The sequence below is a fragment of the Penicillium hispanicum genome (genome assembly GCF_028827665.1).
Source record: "Penicillium hispanicum strain IBT 35686 chromosome Unknown utg000004l_segment0_segment0, whole genome shotgun sequence".
In the NCBI taxonomy this organism is placed as follows: domain Eukaryota; kingdom Fungi; phylum Ascomycota; class Eurotiomycetes; order Eurotiales; family Aspergillaceae; genus Penicillium; species Penicillium hispanicum.
In genome coordinates, this window is record NW_026623196.1 from 1,694,621 (window position 1) to 1,714,963 (window position 20,343).

At 53.4% G+C, this 20,343-nt stretch overlaps 9 protein-coding genes across 9 annotated transcripts; 7 read left to right on the top strand and 2 right to left on the bottom strand.

Moving 5' to 3' along the window:
- Window positions 1–198: 198 nt before the first annotated feature.
- N7459_004402 (putative actin polymerization protein Bzz1) lies at window positions 199–2,725 on the top strand (the record flags this gene model as incomplete). Its single annotated transcript, XM_056943586.1, has 6 exons — window positions 199–243; window positions 312–338; window positions 422–847; window positions 999–1,079; window positions 1,145–2,276; window positions 2,334–2,725. 6 exons carry the CDS (start codon window positions 199–201, stop codon window positions 2,723–2,725), a joined length of 2,103 nt encoding a protein of 700 aa, XP_056800469.1.
- Window positions 2,726–3,247: 522 nt separating this feature from the next.
- Window positions 3,248–4,188, bottom strand: N7459_004403 (uncharacterized protein; the record flags this gene model as incomplete). Its single annotated transcript, XM_056943587.1, has 3 exons — window positions 3,248–3,808; window positions 3,924–4,057; window positions 4,113–4,188. The coding sequence occupies 3 exons, from the start codon at window positions 4,186–4,188 to the stop codon at window positions 3,248–3,250; spliced, it is 771 nt and encodes a 256-aa protein (XP_056800470.1).
- A 3,321-nt stretch (window positions 4,189–7,509) lies between these two features.
- Window positions 7,510–9,201, top strand: N7459_004404 (Zn(II)2Cys6 transcription factor domain-containing protein; the record flags this gene model as incomplete). The annotated part of the gene is made up of 1 exon (XM_056943588.1): window positions 7,510–9,201. The coding sequence occupies one exon, from the start codon at window positions 7,510–7,512 to the stop codon at window positions 9,199–9,201; it is 1,692 nt and encodes a 563-aa protein (XP_056800471.1).
- A 1,145-nt stretch (window positions 9,202–10,346) lies between these two features.
- Window positions 10,347–10,933, bottom strand: N7459_004405 (MARVEL domain-containing protein; the record flags this gene model as incomplete). The annotated part of the gene is made up of 2 exons (XM_056943589.1): window positions 10,347–10,774; window positions 10,837–10,933. 2 exons carry the CDS (start codon window positions 10,931–10,933, stop codon window positions 10,347–10,349), a joined length of 525 nt encoding a protein of 174 aa, XP_056800472.1.
- A 787-nt stretch (window positions 10,934–11,720) lies between these two features.
- N7459_004406 (PAF acetylhydrolase family protein) lies at window positions 11,721–12,968 on the top strand (the record flags this gene model as incomplete). Its single annotated transcript, XM_056943590.1, has 1 exon — window positions 11,721–12,968. One exon carries the CDS (start codon window positions 11,721–11,723, stop codon window positions 12,966–12,968), a length of 1,248 nt encoding a protein of 415 aa, XP_056800473.1.
- A 1,131-nt stretch (window positions 12,969–14,099) lies between these two features.
- On the top strand, window positions 14,100–14,975 carry N7459_004407 (ceramidase; the record flags this gene model as incomplete). Its single annotated transcript, XM_056943591.1, has 1 exon — window positions 14,100–14,975. The coding sequence occupies one exon, from the start codon at window positions 14,100–14,102 to the stop codon at window positions 14,973–14,975; it is 876 nt and encodes a 291-aa protein (XP_056800474.1).
- A 470-nt stretch (window positions 14,976–15,445) lies between these two features.
- On the top strand, window positions 15,446–16,196 carry N7459_004408 (uncharacterized protein; the record flags this gene model as incomplete). Its single annotated transcript, XM_056943592.1, has 2 exons — window positions 15,446–15,525; window positions 15,575–16,196. The coding sequence occupies 2 exons, from the start codon at window positions 15,446–15,448 to the stop codon at window positions 16,194–16,196; spliced, it is 702 nt and encodes a 233-aa protein (XP_056800475.1).
- Window positions 16,197–18,360: 2,164 nt separating this feature from the next.
- Window positions 18,361–19,880, top strand: N7459_004409 (aldolase; the record flags this gene model as incomplete). Its single annotated transcript, XM_056943593.1, has 2 exons — window positions 18,361–18,803; window positions 18,857–19,880. 2 exons carry the CDS (start codon window positions 18,361–18,363, stop codon window positions 19,878–19,880), a joined length of 1,467 nt encoding a protein of 488 aa, XP_056800476.1.
- A 28-nt stretch (window positions 19,881–19,908) lies between these two features.
- N7459_004410 (uncharacterized protein) lies at window positions 19,909–20,187 on the top strand (the record flags this gene model as incomplete). Its single annotated transcript, XM_056943594.1, is given in 2 exon segments — window positions 19,909–20,060; window positions 20,076–20,187. 2 exon segments carry the CDS (start codon window positions 19,909–19,911, stop codon window positions 20,185–20,187), a joined length of 264 nt encoding a protein of 87 aa, XP_056800477.1.
- Between the last annotated feature and the right edge of the window lie 156 nt (window positions 20,188–20,343).

The window sequence follows — 20,343 nt, forward strand, 5'->3', positions numbered from 1 at the left end:
TGGAGTGTCGCTGCGAGCGTCGTCCTTGTCGTCCCAATTCCTATTGGCTTTGCGGCCGCATCGTCGTCTCGCGCTTATTGTGTTCTACTACCGGCGCCTGCTTGAGATAAAGGACAAAGCCTGACGTCCGGCGACCATTCCTTTCCCACTCACCCCTTCTCAGCTCATGCGTGGCCTGATCCCGACCTCAGCAAGGCCATGGCGGCAGCAGATGTGGCCCCCCATTTTGGAGCGGAGCTGAAGGTAACTAAACACCGCCTGGAAAAACGTCGTCCCTAATTTCTGCGAAACTAACCGCCTCAATTGAGTAGGATGCCTTCAAACCCGTAAACACTTGGGTACGTCCCCCGACATCGGTTCCCCGCAACGTCGTCATATCACCACGTTGTCGGAGCGGAGCTAATGCGAGCGCGTTGCACAGGTATCGAACGGCATATCCTGGCTGGACGAGATCCAGCAATTCTATCGCGAGCGAAGCGTCATCGAAAAGGAGTATTCGGCCAAGTTAACTGCGCTCTGTAAGAAATACTACGACCGCAAATCGAAGAAGATCAGCCCGCTGAGTGTCGGTGACACTCCCACCTTGACACCTGGTTCACTCGAGAGTGCCTCTTTGACAACATGGACCACCCAATTGAATACTGTCGAGTCCCACGCCGCTGAGCGCGACAAATTTGCGACCGAGTTGGTTTCCCATGTGGCGGAACCGCTGAAACAAGCCGCCGCGCAGTATGAGGAGATCCGCAAATGCCATGTCGACTATCATGCAAAACTGGAGAAAGAGCGTGATGCATCGTATGGTGAGTTGAAGAAGGCCAAGGGCAAATATGATGGGGCCTGCCAGGAGGTCGAGTCGCGACGGAAGAAAATGGAATCGTCTTTTGATCACGGCAAAAGCAAGGCCCAGAGTGCATATCAACAACAGATTCTGGAAATGAACAACTACAAGGCATGCATTGGGAACAACATCATCATGCACACTCGCTGACTCCCAACAGAACCTATATCTGATCAGCATTAACGTGACGAATAAGTTGAAGGAAAAATTCTTCCATGAATATGTTCCTGAAGTCCTGGATGTCAGTCACCCTTTCCGCTTTTGGTTGAAGGACCCGAAGCACAAGCTCATAATTTCTTCGCTCAGGGTCTCCAAGATCTCAATGAAACCCGTGTGACAAGGTTAAATGCCCTGTGGACTCTTGCGGCGCAGCTGGAAAAATCCTCTTTCACCAATAGCGTGAATCACACCACGAATCTCCTCAATGAGATCCCCCGTAATCACCCCCGGATGGACTCGATGATGTTCCTCCAACACAATGTCACCCAATCACAAGAGCCCGCAAACATGGGGTTTGAACCGAGTCCCGTTTGGCACGACGACGCTGCGATCATCACCGATGACGCTGCCAAGGTGTTCTTGCGTAATGTGCTTGGGAAGAGCAAGTCGCAGGTGCGGGAGTTGCGGGTGGAGGCGGACAAGAAGAAACGTGAGGTGGATACTAGCAAAAAGATCCGCGAGAATATCCAGCAGGGCAAGGATAATCGCAATGAGGTCGATCTGGTACGATCCATCTTCTACTTACAAGACTCTCTGCATGAGGTGGATCGCAAGTATTTAACAGCCGAGGTGGAAACCTCGACTATTATAGCGGTGGCTGGTGACCTATCACTGGGAGCTAAGAATCACAACTTCCGCTCTCAAACTTTCAAAATTCCAACCAACTGTGATCTTTGCGGAGAGCGCATCTGGGGTCTCTCGGCCAAGGGCTTTGACTGTCGCGATTGTGGGTACACTTGCCACAGCAAATGCCAGATGAAGGTGCCAGCGGAGTGCCCGGGGGAGCAATCGAAGGAAGAGAAGAAGAAGCTCAAAGGGATTCGCCAAGAACAGGCTGGTGCTATGCCGGCGCTTGACGTTGATTCTCTTGCAGCCTCGAGTGCCGCTCCTTCTCTGACCCGCCAGAACACCATGAACTCTCTGAGCTCGGGATATGCCGCCAGTACGACTCGCTCAGTCTCCAATATTGCCACCCAACCGACGCCCGAAAGTCCGGCCGATGCACCTCCAGCGCCTGTGGCGGAGACTAAGCCGGCTGCAGCCAAGAGACACCGGGTCTTAGCTCCTCCCCCAAGCGCTTACACGAGTGCACCGCCTGCAGCGGAGTCTACCTCGGCCTCCCAGCCAGGAGGTAAAATGCTTTATCCATACCAAGCCACTGGCGCGGATGAAGTGACCGTGCAAGACGGTGATGATGTGACAATCATTGATCCGGATGGTAAGTCCTGCTTCACCGAATAGGTAAAAGATGCAATGCTCTAACTTGTCCCCATAGACGGATCTGGGTGGATGCGCGTCCGTGCAGGAGCGAAGGAAGGCCTCGTTCCCGCTTCCTATGTCGAGGCAGCGCCAACCCCATCCCCCGTGCCATCAGCCAGTCCAGGGCTGGCGGACCGACCCGGGTCTACCTATTCCAATTCATCAGCCTCGCTGGCTGGCAGTGCCCCCAAACGTGTTGGGCCGGCCGTGGCACCCCGCCGCGGGGCGAAGAAGCTGCAATATGTCGAAGCCATGTACGACTACGAGGCACGAAGTGACATGGAATGGAGCATGTCGGAGGGAGATCGCTTTGTCCTGATCACTCGGGACACTGGCGACGGGTGGGCCGATGTGGAGCGTGGTGGAGTCACGAAGAGCGTCCCTGCAAATTACATCGAGGAGGTTTAGAGTGGGAGTGGCGCCGCGTCTGTATAGATCTAGTTGCAGTACAGTGGGAGAACCCGCGGTCGCGGGGTGGTTGCTTTTCATGCTGGTTTCATCTGTTGTTGTTATCTCTCATGGCGTTGTTTTATCGTCTTCCCAGCATGATTTGCATCAGCAAGGAGCACTTTAGCTCGATTATCATTTGCATGCATTTGACTCTGATTGTTCACCAGCCGCTCCCAAGGACGTCGCATTTAACTAACGCTTTGCTTCGAGGTTTTATTAGCCATAATGTTACCTCGGTGAAAGATCATCCCACGACTTTGCAGGGTTGAGACTAAGATGACCTGTGGTCCCCATTAAGCCCACTCCTGGTATACTTATGCATGCCGATCTCGCATTCTGTGCTCTCGACTCAAGGATATCAATGCATTCGCTTCTTCTCCCCAGTCCCACCTGGTATGTACAACCAGCGAAACACCGCACACGTATCATCATCATCGTCGTCAATCATCAACGTCTGCCTCACTGGACAGAAAGCCATTGTCATCGAGACCCCGGCGGAAATCCCGTATCTAAATGCTCGAACCCCGTCTCCGGTGACCACATATACCGCGACCAATCCTCCACATCAAACACTTCCTCCGCCAACCCCTCCGCGAGATCCACCTCCATCTCCTCCAGACACCCCAGCGCCCCATTGTCCAGGGCCAAGGCCGGGTCCAGCGGGAATTCAAACGGATCCCGCCCCTCTAGCGGATTCACCAGCGGCACAGTCCGAGCCATCGATTCGCCGGAGAGAGATGAAGTAGCCGGGAGGAGGGAATACATGGAGTCGAACAGATCTCCGGCGAGAATGGGGTCGGGCGCGAGGGCATCCGGTGCAGAGTGTGAGAGCGATTGGCTCAGTTCGGCGCCCTCGCCGGCGCCGCTCGCGGCTGCGGACACGCACGCCGGTTCGGCGGCGGACTGCGCGCGGCGCATCTCATGCTCGTTCCCCGAAGTCGAGGACGAGCGGCCGGCGTCGGGGCCCGTCGGACGCGGCGCGATGGGGAGGAAGCCGTTCGGGTGAGAGTGGCGTGGATAGAATCTGGCGTGGGGTGCTTTCTAAAACCATCACACATCAGCACCATACGTCTGCATCTCTTGTTGTCTTTTTGGCATTGCAGAGCTGCCGGTGGTGGAAACGGAAATGGCAGTTGGTGTTGAGTGTGGGCGTTACTTTTGAAGGAGATTTGAGCTCCGCCTCGCGCTTCAGCCGCGCGTGTTCTGTCGGCGCCTCACAGGGGGTGGAGTGACAGATGGAGCAGGTGGCGAAGGGACGGCCCTTGCGCTTGATGCGAATCAACGGTCGATCTGGGATGGATTTAGCGTGGGAAAGCGACGAGGAAGAGAATAGATGGGAGCATACCATGATGTTTGCAGCTGGTCACACGGTGGCCCCGTATGCAAGCTTCACAAGCCCACTTTTGACCGTCGATGAGCATTCCTCGATGAGATGAAAGGACGACAAGCAGCAGCCCGACAGGGCCAGCTTTATACCCAGACCGACTCCATTGATCGACGTTGGGGGTGTTTCCAGGTAGGACCGAGGAGAGTGGTCTAGGAGGGAGCTATGACATATGATGGATACTGGGAATTCCCCCAGCTGGATCTCGAGGGACATAGGGCATCACGCATCACGAAGCAACGGCTCAAGCTCAGCCACGATCAACCTGTGGGCCTCGAGCCTTTCGGAGGGTTCTTTTTTTTTTCTTCTTTTATTTTTCTCTGCTGTTACCATGGGAGCTTGGGCCAGATGCAAATTGGGTGGATTCACGAGAGTCATGGAGGAATGGAGTGGCCTACAGATCTCCAACATCATCTGCATCCTTTGACGCGCCTGCGTGGGTCTCGAGCACGGAGCAGCCAGCAGCCCGAGTCGAGTGGCTACGACTCTTCGGTCTTGCATAGCTGGATTCTACGATCTAGAAAGGGCTGTGTGGGAATCAGAGATTTCCTCTCGGGAATTACCATGAGGGATTTTCATCCTCATCCCACCTCGACCGCTTCAGACTCGCCTGTGGAAAGGGGAATGGAGAAATTGATAGGGGAATCCGGGAATCATTTCCCACAAACCGCGCTGTTCTTTCACTCCAGTTCTGATGCTCCCGGGCTGCCAGATCGGTGCTAGATCTCAGCTGCAAATGCCTCATACGACGGTTTAGATAGCATTTTACTCGTCCGATGGACCTCGGCCAAACACGATCGGGCTCCTGCAACCGGTGGCTGTGCTGCCGTTTCGCTCCAGCGGCGCACCGGCGTGCAACCATGATGCTTCTCACCAGACGCACTCGCCTCGCAAGGTTTTTGGTGTTTCCCGACCCGTTTTACCTGGATCCAGATCTGGGCGACGATGTCATGTTGGCCCATCGTTCCATCGTCTTGTCTGGAAAATGCACCGCATCCCCCATCCACAGAGCCTCGATGCACAAAAATCAGCACGAACACCAAAAAAAGAGTACGATAGTGGGCACAATTGAAGGAAAGAATCAAGCTCCAGCAACCAACTAGCGCGCGACGAAGCACCCAGTGCAAGTTGCAAATTGGATCTTGCTCTCCACCCAGCTCCAGTATGCGCCATTTTGTATACCTGAGGCATTTTTCGTTTCCAATTGTTCCCCAAGCGAATCTCCATTTCTCTCCTTATCCCGACCACAACGAGAGGAAAAATTACCGTACGATTCCTGCCGCGCTGGACTCGTAGTCCTGGCTGATTTCCGTGAGATGAATTTCGAAGCGTCGCGTTCGCTAGGAGAGCAACGCGGCACGGGAATGGTTGCGCAAGTTCTTGCTGGTCGCTAGCGCCTGACTGAGTGATGAGACCTGGTCCTGCGCTGTATGTCCCAGTGGGCAGAGACCCGCCGGCTCATCATCATCATCATCTTCTTCTTCTTCTTCTTCTTCTTCTTTTTGTTCCTTCATGGATATCATGATAAAGTCGCAGACTTAAAGCGAACCCTCCAACTTGACATGTCGCGACTAACCCGATGGAAAAAACAGAAACGGGCAATCTGATGGCTGAAATACCTCAATCTGATCAAGGTGGCGTGTCGGCAAGTTCGATACCACCGAAAAACAGACCTGCGGGGGCAGATGAACCTATTTATGCTTCGTGGGAGCTCATCGCATCTTGGACCAAATCGTTCTTGTTCGTCGGGCTATATTGCGCTGTGCCACAGCGCCATGTCTGAACTCTCAAGCCCATGGCTGATAATATTCCCTCTGACTAGCCGGTCCAGAGAATGGCCCTGATATTGAGATCGTCCTTGATCCAATGCGGACCCTCTTTTCAATTCATCTCGTGGCTCATTGACCTTGTTTGACGGCAGCAAAGATGCGAATGGAAATTCCCGCCACCGCGAAGATCTAAACAGCTACATTCCAAAGTGGCCTGCGGCTGCATCTCTTCAGAGCACATTATCCCGGGACGAGCAGTCGTAATAAGCATGGCCAACCGAGAAGAAATGATGTCACCATCTTCTTTGCCCTGGGCACTCTGTTTCTCTACTTACTTTATGTATATGCAGTAGCAGCACACACTGCGAACAGAGCGCGAGTTCGTCGATACTTTAGCGGCTCCACCGCGAGCTATCATTTCTCTGTTGAGAACGGAATAGCGACACTTGCAACAGATCCGCCCCCAACGTCTGCCGCGCCCCCTCAAGTCCCATGCAGGCTGATGGGTGATAGTCGGGCGCATAGCCTTCGTTTGACAGCCTCGTTGAACACTTGTTGCTCCGTCGTTGCCGATCGAAATGTTGGCATGTCCAAGTGTTGCGAGTCAGAGTTTACTCGTTCCATCCCGGCAAAGAAAATGACTTTTCTGATTTGATGGATATTGACACGGCACAGGAACCGCACTGGCCTATCATTATTATGTACGTTGGACCATAATAATGGCCATCGCGGGTGATGTCCAACATGGACATCGTGTGGGGACAGCCTCGCAAGTCTCCTGTTGATCCCTCGGTGGAGCCTCGCGCTATAATTAAGGGTCGAACACTTTAAATGGTCGGAGTAAGGGGATTCGAACGGCGTTTCGAAGGAGAAGGCAGGGCCAATCGGCGGCCCAGCGGCGGATTGATGATGCGCATCGAGGACAGTGACTGTTTGATCAGCGGCTGCGTGCAGGGGTTTCTTGCCAGGTCCTAGCTTGCCCCCTTGATTTTCCCTTTTTCTAGATTTTCTTTTATAGTGAACGGTGATAATCCTCCTACATAAACTGTTAATAGATTGCCATATTACAGAAACAGATTCCCTCACCCTCATGAATATGTAAGCCTTATTTCTCGGCATTATACTAGTTTATGTTAGGTTATTTTGTAGTTAATTGCAGAGCGAAGCGGAGCATACTACATCTCTGGAAAAGTGCCAGATATGTACGTCTAATGTTCAGGCTAAAAAATTCCCCGCCCCCTGATTGGCCAGATATAGGACGGTGTATTCAGTAATTCTGCCTGTAACAGGTGGCCCTATTGATTGGCCACACAGCTCAGCGGTCTGCCCCTTTCAACGTGTTTTATTGGCCTTCTGGCCCCCACAGTGACCCATCCACTCTACCCTTTATGGCCTAGCTGCGTATGCCTACACCTTGCCCTTTACAGAACTAGGATAAACAGGATAGGCAGCACTAGCCAGCAGCGAGCAGCACGGCCGGAGAGATTTCGGCCCGGGCGCACTAGTAAATCCACCCACGGCCGATCTGACGCAGGGCTTATGAGCCTTTACTCTTACATCACATTTACCAGGTCAGCTCGGCGGCAATCATGGAGGCGCTGCCAAATAATCACCAACCCTCTACAAGTGCGAGATCCAGTAGTGAATCATCCGCTCCCACATCAAAACTGTCTCGCGTCGTTGTTTCGCAGTCGAAACGAGGCTGCGTGACTTGCAAGTATGGGTCTTACCCTGTCATCTTGGCGCCAATTCAACTGACCAGTTGCAGGGCACGCCGGGTCAAGTGTGACGAGCAAAAACCTCTGTGTCGGCGATGCATTCAAGCAGGTCGACTATGTGGCGGTTACAACCACGAAAGCATGTCGTCATCGGCTTTGCAGCCTGCTCTGAAGATCGGCGTCACAGCGGACAGCCACACAGAAAGGCTAAGCTACCTCGCAGCTCATGTACTGTCTCTGGACAACAACGGCCATCCTCTGCAAGAAAACGGTGTCTGGGGGCGCGCATTTCTTCAGCTATCGAATCAAGTCCAATGTGTCAAGGCCGCCGCTGCCGCATTTGGGGCTGCGTACGAATCATCGCTCAATAATGCCATCGTAAAAAGCTCTTGTTCTGCCTGGCATTACTACGGCTCAGCTTTGGCAAGGCTCCAATCGGATTTGAACGACGAGACTGCCGGCCCAGAGTCCCTGGCTCTAGCATCAATGATTCTAGCCTGCGTTGAGATCCTAAGCCAACACGAACAAAATGCATTCGCTCATTTTCTTGGGGCCGTACAGATCCTGACCAAGGCCTATCAGCGTCGCCAGGGAGCTCCACCTACTGACATTTTTAACGCAATCAAAGATGAGCTAGTCAAAATTGACGTCTTGATTGGCAGCTACTCCTTGTCCCGGACGCCGCAAGTTGTGTACCTGGAATATCAAGAAGCAGCCGCTGGAGATGATGCGTTCCGTGAGCCGGAGCTTGCTATTAACGCCGCGATGCGGTGCCTTCACCGATCATATCGATTCATAGAGTCGGCTGACCAGCTGCGGTACACGTATCCAAGCTGGAAAGAGGATGATCCCATCATGTGCAAGGGTCAATCTGACGCGGTGGCCCAATGTTGTTCGGTTCTCGATGGCCTTGCGGTGCTTGCCACGAGACTGCAAGCCCAATATTCGTCCGCGACGTCTACGCTGAGAGATTCGGAGAGACTGGCAGAGATTTATGCTATGCGCACGCAGCTGACCTCGACTATAATCTTCCTCTTGTGCGTCCACGGCCCATTCGAAACGGGGTACGATGATCACCTGGACCGATTTCGAAGCATCGTGAGTGATGCTGCAGCGTCGGCGCGGCTGAGGCGGCGGACCAAGCCCAGCGCTTTCAAACGCTTCTCAACGCGTCCTGGCATTGCAAACCCTCTCTTCATTGTGAGTTTGAAGTGCAGATATTCTCCGCTGCGTGCTTTAGCGACGACGATGCTCAGAGAACAAGGTCGCGAGGGGCCTACCGACGGACAAATCATGGCGGCAATTGGTGCTCGACAGGCTGCCCTTGAGACATCTGCCAGTGTGCCTTCTTCCCCCGGCGCTCCGCTGGCTGCCTGCGATGTCCTCGAAGGGCAGAGGGTTCACGGCTTCTCGGTGTCCCCTCCAAGATTAAATGGCGAGGGCCGCCGCGTCGTTGATGTTGTTTTCATGTGGCCAAACCCGCCTCTCGTACAGGGATTGGGTCATGTCGATTACTCATGCCCGGATGGCTGGATCTACCAGTCGGTACCTATCGATATATAGGCTCGTTCAATCGCCGTGGTGCTACTTCTGTGTACAAAAAGCCACTCATCACCTGCATGTGCATGGGGAGACCCGTCAAATCCTTGGCATGCTGGTCGCATCGCCTCTACGTCTCGTTTGTCGCGAATCTCTAGACACCAGCGTGGAATCTGTCGGTTTCCCTCTTGGCCCTGTCGGGTCCCATCTGTGCGTGAATGTTCCCGTTCACAGCTGTTCCCCAACAAGAGCTACGATCCGCGCTGACGAATCTCGAGGTCCCACCCAACAAGGATCACCTCGGAGGAGCCTGTGAAGCTAATCTAAAACAAGGTGCCAAAAGTCTGCGAACAGAGCCACCACCCACAACGCGTCGAGCATCTACAGGTTGCAGCGGGGCCTTACATCGGCATGCAAATACGTCATGGCGAAAGTCTTTCAGCTCACCGAGTGGATATACAAGGTGCAGTTTTGTGCCCAGGAATTGCTATATAAAGACGTCCTGAGTGCCTCGAGTGGCAATCGGCCATGTTTGCGCCGCTGGGTAGTAGCAGCGGAGGCAAACGGTTCGAGCCTTTTATTCAGTGAGTCAATCGACCGACGCGACGATTCGTCGTTTCCCAGGCGATGGACAGACCGGGTCTTGTCGTGGTACAATACAGGCCGTATTGACTAGTTCCGCCTCACAGTCAATAAGAAGGTTGGGGCAAAGGACACGGAGGACGTGGTTCTGGCCCTAAACACCTTCTGCAGGGTGACCTTTATCTGATAGATATAAGAACGGCTAAATCCATGGTCAGCGTCGTGCACGGGGCGCCTAGATCATGCTCTAGTTTACATCGGCGACATTTTGTCAACTCAGTATAAACTATTCCCCCTGACTATTACAATGGCAGTAACCTCGTTTCAACTTATTTACTTTTCTCGACCTATAGAGCCGGAAGTGTTGGCGTCAAAGATTAGGAACCTTAACCCTCATAGTCAACCGACTTGGGTCGGAAAAGTGCACCACTGGCTTCTGGAGCCGCGGTTGTCTGCGGACGCTCTCACCGGGAATACCATGACAAAATGGGACTATCTTCTTGTGGGACCCAAAGACATAGCAGATCAACTGGGCCTCGAGATTGCATCGGCTGGTTCTAATGTCCACGGGGATCCTGTGGCGCCGATCAAACAGCTGCACCGGGTTTGGTCGAAGTCCTTGACTTGCGAGAGCTGTTGAAGAAGAGCGTGACAGCCAGGGCTGCGGTAACCATGAATAGCAGCCATTCCAACGCCCCGAAGACTGTCGCCGCCTTGAGCAACCCACATGAGCTTTTTCCTGCCGAACATGTGTCGGTCGAAATTTGAACAGCCACAGCAATGAAACCAGCGAGCCATGAGAGGACAGCCACCGCCTCGACGGTGACACGAATGTAGCCAATCAACGCACGATCTGCGAAACTGATGCCGGAAATGAGGTGGAAGATGACAATCAGAACGGTCCAGGCAGCGCAGAACAGCAAGAAGCCCCACGCATCAGGGACGCCGTAGTAATCGTAGAAATTGCCGTACACGAAGGGTTCGTAGACAGTGTGGCCGTGAAATACGTGGATAGCTAGCCAATGGGATCAGACTCAACGGTGCGTCGACAGAGTGGGATTAATTAGTTCTGCGTACCGTAGCCGTCTGTTCCCATGACGATGATGGCGAAGATGAGCTGCAGCGCTCGCAGGGCATAATTGAGAGTTTTGTTCTCCACCATGTTCACGGCCATGATGTGCAACGATCTGTAATGGAACTTGGGAGGAGGTGACGGGTACGTCGAGTGACTGATGGAGAAGTTAGGAACGCGGCGTAGAGCAAGAAAGAGAAATCTGAGCTCCGGAAACTGCACGAGGGGAACATACGGAGAAATGGCGGAGGACTGTACTGCCTATACAGATGAAGTTTTGGGGGGGGGGGAATGCCTCTGATAATCCTCTTCCATCAACGTGTACGATCAAAGGTCAAGACAGCACAATATATACGCCAGGCGACAGATGCAGCCATGCGGACGAACCAGGTATTGCCAAACCATCAAAGACCGAGATGGTTTCCACAGCTATTCTCGGGGATTCAGCAGCGATGGGGTTACCCACTTTTCATGTACATACTTCGAATCTTTGCTTAATCCAGCTTAGCTCGACAAAGACCGAGCTGAGATCCACCCACTAGCTGTTAATGGCTAATTAACCCTGGCCGAACCCTATGTAAGAATCAGGTACTCTTACTGTTTCAGAGCCTCCAGGATCCAACGCGCCAGGAGGCTGTCACCGAGACGGCCAGGTTGACCAGTAAGGGAGAGACGTCCATACCCTCCTTGGCTGCTATGTAGTATCTTCCTAGGCTGCAATATAACACTGGCTACGTCATGAGAGCACGGTGCGGCACAAGTGGCATAGCGACAAGGCCTTGGCTACTGTACACCTACGAAAACGAGTTGCACGATATATAACTACAGCCGATGCCCGCTGCTGGGAGCCACCGGTGCTTCCTTACCCTCATAACCAGTCACCGCCATCATGGGCTTTAATTTCATGCTATCCATTGCCGTTCTTGCTCTTTCTCGTCTAGCATGGGCAGCTGAAGCGGCAGTGACAGCTTCTAGTTCCCAATCCAATGTCGTCTTAGCCACGCAACTTGGCCCATACCCAGTCTCCATCTACGCCTATGAAGTCAAAACTTCGCGTCCAGATCCACTTGCGCCGACACCACAGCTTCGCCGCCTCATGGTCACCGTATACCGGCCGTTCCTCGACAATTTCACATGTCCACTCGAGCATCAGTCTCAAATCCCATATGCCCCGCCCGTTGTCGCCGCCGCCCTTCTCCAGGGTGTGCTCTCAACCACATCCGCGCCAAATGTGTCATCGATCCTCGCTCCAGTGAAGCTGGTCAATTGCTCCCGACCTGTCCCGCTGTCTTCCCCATCTGGCCCGCTGCTCCTCTTCAGTCCTGGTTACGGCGGTACCCATAACGGCTACGCATCCATCCTACAAGCCGCCGCCAGCTCCGGCTACACGGTCGTTGCCATCGACCCCACGTACGAGGCCGCTGCAGTCGTCTTCCCCGACGGCTATGTCGCATACCCCAGCGCCGCCACCAACGCATATGACCGTACCCACAGCGGTCAAGACTTTCTACAGTCCGTCCGAATCGCCGATGCCGTGTCCGTCCTTGATGCCATTGAACGGGGCAACGTGCCCGGTCTCGGCTGCTATTCAAACTCCAGCTGCAACGCCAACTCGACTTCCGCTTTCCCCTCCACGCCGCTCCGCGCCCTCATGTACGGCCACTCGTTTGGCGGCAGCACGGCCGTCAACGTTGCCGTCTTGGACGCCCGCGTCCTGGCTGCCGCCAACATTGACGGCCCCTATTATGGCCCCGTGGTCAACGGCACCATGAGCAAGCCGCTGCTCATGTTGCAGTCCGCGGCGTTGCAGCCGGTTGCCGCCAACTGGCCCACCTTCTACCGGGCCCATGCGCGTGGCTGGAAGACGTGGGTACGCGCCAACAACACGGTCCACTACGGTTACACCGACCTACCGCTGCTGGCCGACCTGCTCGGTCTGCGTGGCGCCGTCATACCAGAGGAACTGACCGGCACGGTGAATAGCCGCCGCCTGCAGGAGATTGTCTGGCGCTATACGACCCAGTTCTTTGCCCACGTTCTGAGTGGTGCGACCCCCCCGGACTTTCTGCATGGACCGAGCCTGGACTTTCCCGACGTCGAATTTGTAGGACATGCAAAGGCAGGGGCTGGGCAGTAAATGGAGTTATGATTACTTGAGGTAGGTTAGGGAGTCAACTCCGTTTTTCTTCCGGCTGTCAGCAACGTATATGGGATAGGGGAATCATTCCGGAGATACTCACACATGGAGTGGCCCTGGCTACTCCTTCGAGGGCCCTGAGATCCGGGGTAAAGTTGGAGATGGCGCGCGTTACAACAAGGAGCGAGATGAGAATGCACACTGGATACGAGGGATGCATGATCTTGTCAACTTGAACTAGAAGCATTTTACACACTAGATAGAATCAAGAGCAGAACTCCTGCCTGGGGATCGTGACCGCTTAAGAACGAGTGTCTACTTCCAAGCGTGTGCAGGCTCATCCTCCCACCAGATGGGCCCGTTGTCGCGTGTCGGCAGATCCTCGCGCACAAAATCTGGGACGATGTTAAGCAAAGCATCTCACTCGAAAAGGAGGGTTGATCAGCTTTGCTGCAGGAGTGATAGCCAACCGGATCAGCCTGCTGTAGCCCACGATATTGCAGGCATCAGGCGCCCGTGAACGTGGATGCCCAGATCTGCCCAGCCCTATGCAAGTAGACTTGTTGATTGGATGGATCGAGTGAGTGGGAATAAGACGCAGCGAGTCTCCGAACAGACCAGATGATGTGATGTCGAGGCATGGTGATTGGCGTGCGATGTTACACGCGAGGATGCCAGTGATAGATTTGCAGGATGGTACTGGACTTGATCCAACTCGAGAGAATTCGACCGGTATCGCTTTCACGATATGTAGGGAATAAATCCCAACTCATTTCCATCAGTCTGCGATCGAAGTAGGATCAGCTCTCAGAAGGATAAATGACGTTGACTAGAATTGCTCACGCTACTGCAGATGGCGGACATGAACTGTTCTCGATACACCAGTAGATACAACGAGCCTCGAAGTGCCTGAGCCATCGATGTAAATATCGCGAAGGGGCGAGTCTGCTCGCGATATCCGGTGTCCGCGGACTCCGCACTCGCCCCCAACTAGATCGCCCCAGGCAGCACTGCTAATGCAGCCAAAATGATAGAATCCCGCTGCGATCGTTGAGTTTACTTGACCCATTGCCAATTCTGCTTGATTCATCCAAGATCGTCCAAACTATTCGGCCCTCACATTATCACACAATGCATCAGGCCCAGAGTATCGGGCTGAACCACTCAGACGATGCCTTCTGGGGGCCGCCAACTGCACACGCCAATTTCTGCGAAGAAGACTATGTGGTGACCCGATACGTGGCGGAGCTCATCAACAGCCTCACGAATCTTTCCTATATCATCTACGCCATCTATGGGATCTACCAGCTCCGCCAAAAACCAACGGCCAGTCCCTTCCGAGCTGTGCCCTACTGGGGTCTGATGGCCGTGGGGATATGCTCGACTGCCTTTCACGCCAGCCTCAAATTCCACACGCAGATGATGGACGATCTCTCCATGCTGTTCGCGACCACCCCCGTGCTCCACCGCGTCTTGACCGCCACGGCCAGTCGGCGAGACTCCGTCGTCATGGCCGTCGTCTTAGGGTCGTCGCTCACAGCCCTGATTGTCTATCATCTGAAAACGGACGAGCTCATTCTGCACCAACTCTCCTTTGCTGGCATGGTGTTGACTATTGCGTTCCGCACGACGCAACTCATCAAGACCCGGACGGAAGAAGGGTCTGTTGCCAGGAGCCAGATCTGGGGTATGGTGAGGTTTGGCGCCTTCATCTTCAATACTGGATTCTACATCTGGATCCTAGATGGATGGGCCTGTGGGCTTCTGCGGCGTTGGCGGGGGGTGGTTGGTTTGCCGTGGGCGTGGCTGCTGGAGCTGCATGGGTATTGGCACATCTTTACCGCGATTGGTGCCTATATCTTCATTGCTGTTGTGGACCATCTGGTGTCTGGTGAGGATCATGAGGATCTTGAAAAGTCATTTGCCTGGCCTGCGTCGTGGGCGGCTCAGTCGATCTTTGCTGGAAAGCGACCGGTGGCTGAAGAGACTGGGAAAAAGGAACGGTGAATAACTCTTGGAACTCTGGGTTGTGATTTACTCGTATTGACATGAGAACTGGCGCTGAGATTGTCGCATTGGCTGAATATATCCCTCGGCGATGACTGGGATTCCTTGGTTCTGAATATTTCTGGAGTAGCTTTTTGTTTTTTATTCCTTCTGTAAGACGGACAAGATAACTAGTAATGGTGACAGCACCTCGTGCATTGTTGATAGTAGAGTTACTGACAAGTTGTGCCTGAGGCAGACGTTCACAGGCGCCTGCCCAACTAGGCAGGTTGCTCTTCCTCTCTTTGAAATGGATCGTTGCCTCTCTTCCACTCAACCTCTTCTCCACACCACTGCCATCATCTTGTATTTGCCATCCACTGGCCCCAATACCACTAGGAGAGCACTAACCCTGTTTTCTCCCGTCTACATCCCCAGGAACTGCCCATTCTCGAATCTCTGTCCCGACCTCTGAAAGTCATTCATCCATTATGGCTCCTTTTCCCCAGAGGAACGAACAGTCCACCCTTCCCTGCCCCTCCTGGGTTTTCTCAAACAATTCTGATGTTCAGTAAGTATTCTTCTCCCACCAGGTCCACTATGCTGACGAAACACTACAGTGTCGCGAAAGACCGCTCTTGGTTTGGTGACGACTACACGCCCTTTGCCTCTTCTTTTCACGACATTTCTGGGAATATGATCGAAGTGGTAGGGGTGGGCAGTGTCACCCTTCCGACCAAGACCTCACCGCGCCAGACTGGTCCAAGTTCACACGGCATCCTCCGCTTGAAGCAGGTGTTGCATGCCCCGGGTGCTCTTTGCAACCTCATCGGAGGCCCTATAACAGATGACCACGGTGTTGTCACCTTCGTCTCCGATGGAAGTTCTGGTTTCATTACCAAAGGGCCCGAGGGTCACCCTGTAGCCTACTTTAAACCTCAGGGTGGAAACGTCGTCCTCTTAGAGGTCAGCCTCAGCGAGCCTCCAATTGGCCCCCGAGTAGGGCCTTCACCTTTCCACCCCTCTGGCCTGTATATGATTCACGCCTTCTGGCCCGAAACTGAGCGGCGCAAGTTTGCAGCTAGACCTCTCACGCCGGCCGAAAAGGCGTGGCGTAAAAGGCATTTCGGCTCGGAATTCAAATTTCTCCAAATGTACGACTTGAGTATCTACAACGAAGATGACCGTGAACAGGGCCGTCGTATCTCGCGAGCTCTGATGTCCGATGGCGACAGTGAGTGAGCAATTTGAGTGGTAAAGGACCAACAGGAGTGTCGGGATGGCATGATGGGGATCGTGAAGGGACGGCCATTGCCATGACTTGAACAGCAGGACATGCTATCCGCTTACTCTCGAATGTTCTTACTTATTGATACTGGCTGGGCTATGGGCAACCACAGTATGAGTTACCCAATATCTTACAAGCTGTGCGAGCAGTATCTATCACGCAGGATCTGGAAATGCTAATCTTACATTTATCTTTCCCGTTTGCTGAATTGTGATTAATAGACTGACCGCCCTCAATGCCAATCCTGGGAAAATGTGCCCATTACATGTGAGTCACAATGGGGATGGAGATGAACAATCTGGGAAACATCTGCTGCGATCAACTCTTCTCCGCTATTACTGGAGTCGTACCCCAGGGTTGGTCAACAGCCAACCTCGAATATTGTCCAAGCAGAAACCAATCTTCTGGGACCCATTGATCGACAACAAGATAGCGATCTGATATTTCCATGCGCTGTTCCATCTCCGTTGCTGTCTTCTAAGCTACCCATTGCTCCTGCACCTGCAACTCAGCGTATATGGCTCCAAAGCATTTACTAGTCTCGGCACAAACGCTAGGATTATACGGTACTTATGAATAGTTAGGGAGGCCTTATAACGTCCGAGTTGATGGGGATTAGGACCGACTTTTGGGCCGTTCAAGTCGTTCTCCAGTGGCAAACTATTCAGTCTCTATTGATACTCGGTGTTGAAAATGGGGCCTTGACGTGGCGGGTTAGTAGAACAGTTCTGTGTAGTTGAGTCGGTCTGCCAAAGGCCCATGATGAGTGGACAGAGTTGGTGCACCAAATAGATGTGCCCACTGCCAACTGGTATGTGGCAGCTAACCGAATATACTAGGAAGTAGTCGACAAAGGACGGGGAGGACTTTCGACGGTATCCTGCCGAAAGATTGAAAATTCCGGGGTGCCTTGCCTCTTTTCTGGTCTGGAATCTTTCCAGAGCCCACCTGAAGTTGTCAGGACCCATCGATTTCGATCAGGTCGAGGTTCCCAGTGCCAACCTGTTTGGTGACAAAGTTTTCCCACCGGCATCAGCGCGGGGGCGCTTTTCTGTTGAGGGTCACCCTTAGCCTGGGCCATGCGTCTGGCAAATGACAGTAGCGTGCCACGCCGGAACTCGAGGTGGAACAAAGTTCACACGACAAGCGAGGCCGTGAAGAGGGCTATGCATTGTATCTTGTGGATGTACACCGGAGACCAAGCTGTCATCGAAGGGATGAATACGGGCATATCATGGGTCACATCAAGGATCTGATTATTGAAGGCCAATGACCTGCCCCTGTAGCTGACTGGAAATTGTCAGATGCCTCCTTCCAGGGGACATGAAAATCCTCCCCCATGAAAATAAAGAGCGAATCATGGCGTATCTCTCTCTATCAGCGAGGCCACAGTGTCGGGATCAAGGACAAGAGGCGGGGCGAAGTTGTCGGCTGTTTTCTCAAGGCCACAAAGGCCCTCCCAGTGCTGCGAATCAGGACATTCGACGATGTGTGGGTGAGAAATTAGGGCAGCATAAAACGCCGAAGTATGTGTTTTGGATTGAAAACGGAGACGTGGGGGAGTTTTCGCCCAAGACGGGACGTAGGAAAGATCAGCAGCGCGTCTTGCGGGATGCTGACAATAGGTTGCTCAGGTATGAAGACCAAGGCGAAGTTATAGGGCGATTCAAGGTAATGCTAAGTATACCATCGATGTACGATGAGCACATTGCAAATCCCGATACTATGCTTGTTCTGGTCACTGAGAGACTATTGTGTCGCGATGCGGCCTGTAGTCAGCATCATGGCCGACATCCCGGGCTTCGTCGAACATTCCAACTGCTGACGGGCGATAGGAAGGGGTTGGAGGGCTCGTTCGGCGAATTTCCCAGGCAAATCGCTGGTGCTCAAGAGCGTGATCCAATCAGCATCGCGAGTCACCTATCCGGAATCCGGCGCCCAACTCGGCCACCGAAGGTCTGATGGGGGCGAGCTGGACTATGGTCGGTCCGGCATATTACCCAGTGGGCGATGATTTCACCATCCGGGCTATCCGTAGTAAACAGGAAACTTTCTCCAAAACAACGCGGAGCGTACTGCAGGAATTCCATTGTACCCCATAAGTCGCCATCCGCCAAGATGCCCATCCACAAGCCCCCACGGACGGTGAGGATCGTGGAGGTAGGCCCTCGGGATGGTCTACAGAACGTCCAAGATCATATTCCGACTTCTACGAAGCTGGAACTAATCCGCCGCCTTGAGGAGACGGGACTGCGGACCATCGAGTTGACCTCGATTGTGTCGCCCAAGGCGATACCGCAGTTGGCCGATTGCCGGGAAGTACTGGGCAACACTGCCGTGAAGCGATTACTGCAAGCCTCTAGTCTTCGCCTGCCAGTTCTCATTCCGAATGTGAAAGGATTGGAGATTGCGATTCAACATGGAGTGAAAGAGATTGCGGTCTTTATCAGCGCCACGGAAGGTTTCAGTAAAGCCAACATCAACTGCACGGTTGAACAGAGCATCGAGAGGGCCAGACAAGTAGCTTCACTTGCCCTGAAATCGAACATCGTTGTGCGAGGGTGAGCGAACGATCGCCGCTGGCCGGTTCATGGTGCACGGCTAACTGCCACAGTTATGTCTCTTGCATTTTCGCAGACCCGTACGACGGACCGACGGCAGTGGAAGCAGTTCTTCGCTGTACGAGGGAACTCCTCGACATGGGCTGCTATGAAGTCAGTCTTGGGGACACGATTGGAGTTGGGTCGCCTTCACATGTGCGCACCCTCATCACATATCTAACGAGCAATGGCGTCCCGCTAGAGAAACTGGCTGGCCATTTCCACGATACATATGGTCAAGCGGTGGCCAATGTGTGGGAAGCATACAGCTGCGGGATGTGCGTTTTCGATAGCAGTGTTGGGGGTCTAGGTGGTTGTCCCTTTGCACCAGGCGCAAAGGGCAATGTCGCCTCCGAAGACTTGGTGCATATGTTCCATAATGCTGGAATACGAACAGGAGTTGATCTATCAAAACTGGCCGACACGGGCGCCTGGATTTCACAGCAGCTCTCAAGGCCCAATTCCACTCCGGTTGGTATAGCTCTGACAGCAAACGCCAAGTCATCAAAATCACCATCTGCGAAAGCTGCAAACGTGATATCCTCAAAAGAAACACTACTGCAATGGGTGTTAGTCTCCAAGTCAGAGGGCCGCCTTCTCTATCGGTCCGGCATGAACCTGAAGATTGTCCTCAACAGACCCAAGAATGGAAATGCTTTAACAGCGCCCATGATATCTGAGCTCACCAAAGTTATCAATGACACCAGCAGAGACGCCGGCACGGCCCAGATCTTCATCACGGTCAATGGCAAATTCTTCTGCATGGGCATGGACCTGGGCAAAGGAAGCGACCACGTTGCGCAGGACGGACCAACCATAGACACACAACCCCAGCGACTGGCAGAGCTTCTCGAAGCAATTGACCGGTCCCCTAAAGTGACGACCGATGGTATTAACGGCCCTGTCATTGGAGGTGGCGTCGGCCTAGCATTCTGCTGGAATATCCGGCTCTGCACGCCAACTGCGACGGTGACGCTGAAAGAAACGAACTTGGGTCTCTGTCCGGCGACGATGATCGAACATGTCACCCAGAATTAGGTTACCTATTGCCGTTGCTCGCGAAGTAATGCTCTCTCCTCGCCCCAGCGGAGGAATTGAAATCGCACGGAGTTCTGACACGACTGATGGCCTAGAACGTCTAGAAGCTCGTTTGTCGGGATGCTCTTCTGTGGCAGTTAAAGGTGGCGTCTCTGGATGGGTCACATGTCGAAGAAGCTTGTGAGCCTTGCTTAGACTTATGGAGATAGCGAGACACGATGCTGGTATCAAGAGAAAGCTGGAATGGTTGATGCGACCAGAGATGGAGTACATTGGGTCAAAGTCTACTACTCTCAACGACGGGTAAACCACAGATTGCGCAAGCCGGATATCACGGAATGCCACTGGGGAACTGGTTTCGCAAATTCACGTTATGAGCGGGTTTAATGGAGAGCAAAGAAATTCAGAGTATCATATTGTATTGCATAGAAGCAGTAGCTTGAGTATTACCCTGCTGTACACT